At 46.0% G+C, this 6,000-nt stretch overlaps 1 protein-coding gene across 4 annotated transcripts in view; it reads right to left on the reverse strand.

The window, feature by feature from the left end:
* Positions 1-5,591, reverse strand: part of tmem245 (transmembrane protein 245) — a 124,789-nt gene extending 119,198 nt beyond the window's left edge. For all 4 annotated transcript variants that reach the window (XM_073054291.1, XM_073054290.1, XM_073054289.1 and 1 more), the window contains exon 1: positions 5,017-5,591. In XM_073054291.1, the coding sequence (XP_072910392.1) occupies positions 5,017-5,577 (561 nt within the window). In that variant the 5' untranslated portion in view covers positions 5,578-5,591. The remainder of the gene's footprint in view (positions 1-5,016) is intronic.
* Positions 5,592-6,000: the final 409 nt, after the last annotated feature.

Here is a 6,000-nt window from a genome sequence, read left to right on the forward strand (position 1 = left end):
CCGGGGGGGGGGGGGGGGGAAGGGAGAGACCCGAAATGATAGAAGACTGGAGGGGGAGGGATGAAGCTAAGAGCTGGGAAGTTGATTGACAAAAGGGATACAAGGCTGGAGAAGGGGGAGTATCATAGGATAAAGGCCTTGGAAAAAAGAAAGGGGGAGGGGAGCACCAGAGGAAGATGGAGAACAGGCAAGAGGTTATTGTGAGAGGGAAAGAGAGAATTTTTTTTAAAATTAAAAATTAGGGATGGGGTAAGAAGGGGAGGAGGGGCATTAACAGAAGTAAGAGAAATCAATGTTCATGCCATCAGGTTGGAGGCTACCCAGACGGAATATAAGGTGCTGTTCCTCCAACCTAAGTGTGGCTTCATCGCAACAGAAGAGGAGGCCATGGATTGACATATCGGAATGGGAATGGGACATGGAATTAAAATGTGTGGCCACTGGGAGATCCTGCTCCCTCTGGCAGACAGAGCATAGGTGTTCAGCGAAATGGTCTCCCAATCTGCATCGGGTCTCACCAATACATAGAAGGCCACACCGGGAGCACTGGACGCAGTATACCACACCAGCCAACTCACAGGTGAAGTGTCGCCTCACCTGGAAGGACTGTCTGGTGGTGAGGGAGGAAGTGTAAGGGCAGGTGTAGCACTTGTTCTGCTTACAAGGATAAGTGCCAGGAGGGAGGTCAGTGGGGGGGGGGGGGGGGAATGAATGGACAAGGGAGTCGTGTAGGGAGTGATCCCTGCGGAAAGCAGAAGGGGTGGAGGGAAAGATGTGCTTGGTGGTTGGATCCCTTTGGAGATGATGGAAGTTATGGAGAATTATATGTTAGACATGGACACTGGTGGGGTGGTAGGTGAGGACAAGAGGAACCCTTTCCCTAGTGGGGTGGCGGGAGAATGGGGTGAGAGCAGATGTGTATGAAATGGGAGAGATGCATTTGAGGGCAGAGTTAATGGTGGAGGAAGGGAAGCCCCTGTCTCTAAAAAAGGAAGATATCTCCTTCATCCTGGAATGAAAAGCCTCATTCTGAGAGATGCAGCAGAGAGAAAGGAATTGAGAGAAGGGGATAGCCTTTTTGCAAGAGACAGGGTGGGAAGAGGAATAGTCCAGGTAGCTGTGAGAGTCCGTGGGCTTATAGTAGACGTCATTAGATAAGCTGTCTCCAGAGATAGAGACAGAGAGAACAAGGAAGGGGAGGGAGGTGTCGGAAATGGACCAGGTAAATTTTGAGGGCAGGGTGGAAGTTGGAGGCAAAGTTGATGAAGTCAACGAGCTCAGCATGCGTACTGGAAGTATTGGAGTATAAAAGTATAAATTTACCAAAACTATGAAGTCAGAACTATGAAGTCAGTTCTGAGCTTGCTATTTGCTATGCAAAATCCTAAGAATGCAAACAATGTGGAGAAAAAGGGGGGGCCAAGCAGAACCCGGAAGGCTTGTGGAGCATGGAAGACGGTTTGTTGGTAGCGCCCACCCCTCTACTGACGATTCTGATTTCAGAAGCGCATGGGATGGACCATTGTGCAAGAGGGGAAGTGATAAAGAAAATAAAGAAGGATGGTTTTTGGTCACCTTATTTACAGGCTTCAGTGGACTTTGTCTTGTCACAGTGCGAGGTATGCGCACAAAATAATGTTCGGAAGGGAATTACAACCCCAATAGGTCACATTCCTGTACCTGAAGGACCATTTAAACATCTAGTGATCGATTACGTAGACATGATAAAGACAGTGAGAGGGAAAAGATACATGCTGGTAGTAATTGATCGATTTAGCAGATGGGTGGAGGCAGTACCTTCAAGAGATCAAGGGGCAAAGACAGTGGTAAAATTCCTGACAAATGAAGTGATCCCAAGGTTTGGAATACCTACAGAAGTTAGCTCAGACAATGGTTCAGCTTTTATCCAGAAAGTGGTCAAACTGGTACTACAGGCGCTGAGGATAAAGCAAAGATTTGGATGTGTATACCACCCTCAGTCGCAGGGCATGGTAGAGAGAATTAATGGAACCCTGAAAGCCAAACTAAACAAAATTTGTGCAGACACTAAACTTAATTGGGTCGATGCTTTACCGTTAGCATTGATGAGTTACCGCATGCAAACTAATCGAATAACATGCCTGACACCACATGAGATGCTCACTGGGAGGCCCATGCCAGTGCCCCAGTGGAGAGGGCCGTATAAGGGACCTAGCTTGGAACAATTGGAAATAGAATTGAAACAATACATGCAGCAGCTAACTATGATACATAGGTCTATTTATGCCCAGGAAAAACAGAAAGAGCCCGAGACCGTACAAGGGGAAGGATCGATTAAACCAGGAGACCAGGTTTACCTGCGAGTTTTTTGGAGAAAGTGGAACGAGCCAAGAAGGGAGGGACCCTTGACGGTGACCAAGGCATCACCCACCGCAGTTCAGGTAGAAGGACGCTCCACCTGGTACCACCTGAACCATTGCACGAGGGCTGTCCTGCAAGGGCAATCAGGTGAAGTGTCCGAGGTAAGTGATGCGGAAGAGCAGTTAGCAGGAGACAGACAGGGGGAACAAGAAGCTGACACTGCACCGCAGGAGTTTGATCAATTAGTATGGGAAATTTTTGATTCTGAGGACGGGCCTGAAGACCCTCAGGATGTGGTGGTGGATAGTAGGGCTTCTTAACAGACAGGTACTGGATTGGCTTTTGGCAGAAAAAGGGTGTGTGTGTGTAACGTTTGGAGAACAATGCTGCACTTTCATACCGAACAATACTAGCCCAGAAGGGTCTTTCACCAGAGCAATGAATAAATTAAAGAATCTGCGGACGGAGGTCAAACAGAACGCAGGGTTCGGACATCAGTTCTTTGATTGGTTAGAAAGTAGACTCGGAGGATGGGGAGCATGGCTGACTAAAATAGCAATAACTGTCAGTATTATATTGTTGAGCTGTGCGTTTCTGCTGTGCTGTTTTCTTCCTTGTCTCAAATCTCTTATAGTACATGCTGCAACCAAACAATTTCTAATGCTCGTGGCAATTACTGAAGCAAGCTTAGTGGAGAAAGAAACACCGAAAATGTATCGTTACAGCCTACAACACCTGCAGGATGACAGGAGCAAAACGACAGTGTGGGAGTAGATTGTAAGGGCTGCTGAGTCTTTTTCCCTGTCTCAGATACAGAGGGACCGGTTTTTGGCTCAGTGGCCCGGGTAACAGGGAGAGAATACTTTGAGGTCTTGGCGCAGAAAATTATAGTTTAACCCGAGATTTGGGAATAAGTGCTTGAGTTTATTGGGGCTTTTGTGCGCGGACTCTTGGTCTTCTTTCTCTGTGTGACACTCTCTGGGTCTCAAAGGGGGGATATATTGGAGTTAATGAGAAGTAGCTAAGTGATATAGATTAGAACATAATTAAGTCACATAATCCTAGGACTATTATTTGCTATGCATGTACCCAATTTGGTAGGAGACTGAAATCCTAAAAATGTAGAAGACAATGGTATGTTAATGAGAGGTAGCTAAGAGATGTAGATTAGAACATGATTAAGTCAATTGATAGAAACAATAGGGACATGATGTACGTGAGGTACGTGTAATACACAACTATAGATCGATTACATATGCTAATGCAACTGGACCAGGAGATTGCTATAAAAAATGCTGGTGTCTGGGGGTCGGTGGGCAATCAGCGACTAGCTCAATGACTGTCTCAGCTTTGATTTGCAAATTAAAGTTTAACCCTTCTTGAAGAATCTTCTGCGTCTCTTGGTCATTTGTGAGGCACGAAAAACCACGACAGAAGTAGTGCCAATGCAGTCATCAATGTAGCGAAGGAAAACTGGGGGATGGATACCAGTAAAGGCTTGTTTATTTGCCTTTCCACATAGTCACCCGTGAGAAACTGAAGCAAGTGAGAAACTTTGCTGTTCCACATAGCCAACAAAAAGGCCGGCACAGCTGGGACCCATACGGGTTCCCATGGCTATGCCTTTGGTTTGGAGGAAGTGGGAGGAGCCAAAGGAAAAAGAGTAAGGACCAATTCCGCTAGATGGATGAGAGTGGTGGTAGAGGGGAACTGGTTAGGTCTGGAATCTAAAAAGAAACTGAGAGCTTTGAGACCTTCCTGGTGGGGGTTGGAGGTATATAGGGACTGGACATCCATGGTAAAAATAAGACGATGGGGGCCAGGGAACTTGAAATCATTGAAAAAATCCAGAGCATGAGAAGTGTCACGAACATAGGTGGGAAGGGATTGAACAAGGGGGGAATAAAACAGTGTCGAGGTATGCAGAAATGAGTTTGGGGGGCAGGAGCAAGCTGAAAGAATGGGTCTACCTTGACAGGCAGGTTTGTGGATCTTGGGTAGAAGGTAGAAACAATAAGTGTGGAGTGTGGTAAGCTGGACCTCACTTTCTAGAGGTGGAGCCATAAAGCAGAATCTTTATCTGCTGATGCTTAGCTTAAAGCTCATTCTCTCACTTGCTTCAGTTTGTCAATGGTGGCTTTAAGAGCTGGGCCAATGGACATGTCCATAAGCAATCTACATGTTACAACTTACTGCCTGAAGCTGGGACCATTCATAGTGTGCTGCGGATCTTTGCAGTCTGTCATTCATATCAATATATAAGGATTCTACAACTTTTCCCCCATTTCCTGCATCCAATAAATTTGCTCTAATGTTGCACTTTGCACACAGAAGATACTAGAAATTACTTTCCCTAAATGAAGCTTGCCCTCCACTGTCTCATTAACAAATAACCCTTCTTACTGTCACCCCATTTTCTCCCAGCTCGTGAGAATAAGAATCCCCTGAGCCTCACTTACCATCTCACCAACCAATTAATTCATTACCCTTTGCAATTACTACATTTTTACAAGATCCAATAGGCACAATCTGATTCCCGAAGTCGATTAATTAAAACTTCAAAACAGCAAATGTGCACTATTCAAATCATTTTAGCAGCGACGACAGCTCTTCGGTTAAAATAATTTCTAATACTCATATAACATGCTTGACGAAATCAGTCTTCTTCCAACTTACCCACAATGTACTAAAATACTCCAGCCCCAAGGTGATTAACCGTCCGGTGTCAGTGAGCAGTAATCGCAGTCCGACCCAGGTGCTGAAGCAGTAGAGGAGAGAGAAAACAGGCGCACCCATGGCTAACATAAGCAGTATTTTGCGGTTCAGCAATACTTGATTGCCCAACGTTTCCACCCCTTGGTTGACGAAGGAAATAGGCAGCATGAGGGTGCCCAAGACGATAGGCGTGTGGGAATCCTGCAGGCCATCCAGCCACTTCCTTACCAGGTTAGTGAGAGTAGTCTTGAAGGGATGTAGGAAGGTACCACAAAGTACGGCCCAGAGCAGCGGCCGCAGAAACGCCTCCAGGATAAAATAAACCAGCACGGCTGCACCGCAAGAGATGGCCACAAATATCAACGCGCCCGTGTTATAAAAAGCCTGCTTAATGTTCTTATCGAACTTGAGCGGCAGCAACTGCTGCACTCCTTGCTGGACGCAGTCGCTGAAGAGACTGACACTCGAGGACCTGACGAGCAGAGGTTTATCCCCCAATGCCGCCGTCTCCTCCTCCGCCATGTTTGCCTTTGCTTAGTAACAGCAGGCGGGTGGCAAGGCATGCCGAGAGTTGTAGTTCACTAGCTTGTCGGAACATTGAAAGTGTAGGCAAATGAGAACTACAATTCCCGGCAGAGCATGCGATCAAAGTCGTTTTGCCTTGGATGAACTTTTGGTTAAGGACTAGAGAAAAAAATGTGGGAACAACTGGTTGGTCAGGGATCATCTCTGGAAGGTTAACGTCGGGTTTTCATTGTCCATTCAAGATCGCGAGGCTCTTTTTCAGCATTTATGAATAAATATATATTTAGGTACGTTTAGCCTGCTAATATCACTATAATATAATTAAATTGACACTAATGTGGTTGAGATGTGTAACATTTGGCGATTAGTTTGTAAAAGTTCCTCCGGTAGCCTCGGTTAATTGAAGATATAAAATGTGGA

Source organism: Hemitrygon akajei, chromosome 8, assembly GCF_048418815.1.
Source record: "Hemitrygon akajei chromosome 8, sHemAka1.3, whole genome shotgun sequence".
NCBI classification, from domain to species: Eukaryota; Metazoa; Chordata; class Chondrichthyes; order Myliobatiformes; family Dasyatidae; genus Hemitrygon; species Hemitrygon akajei.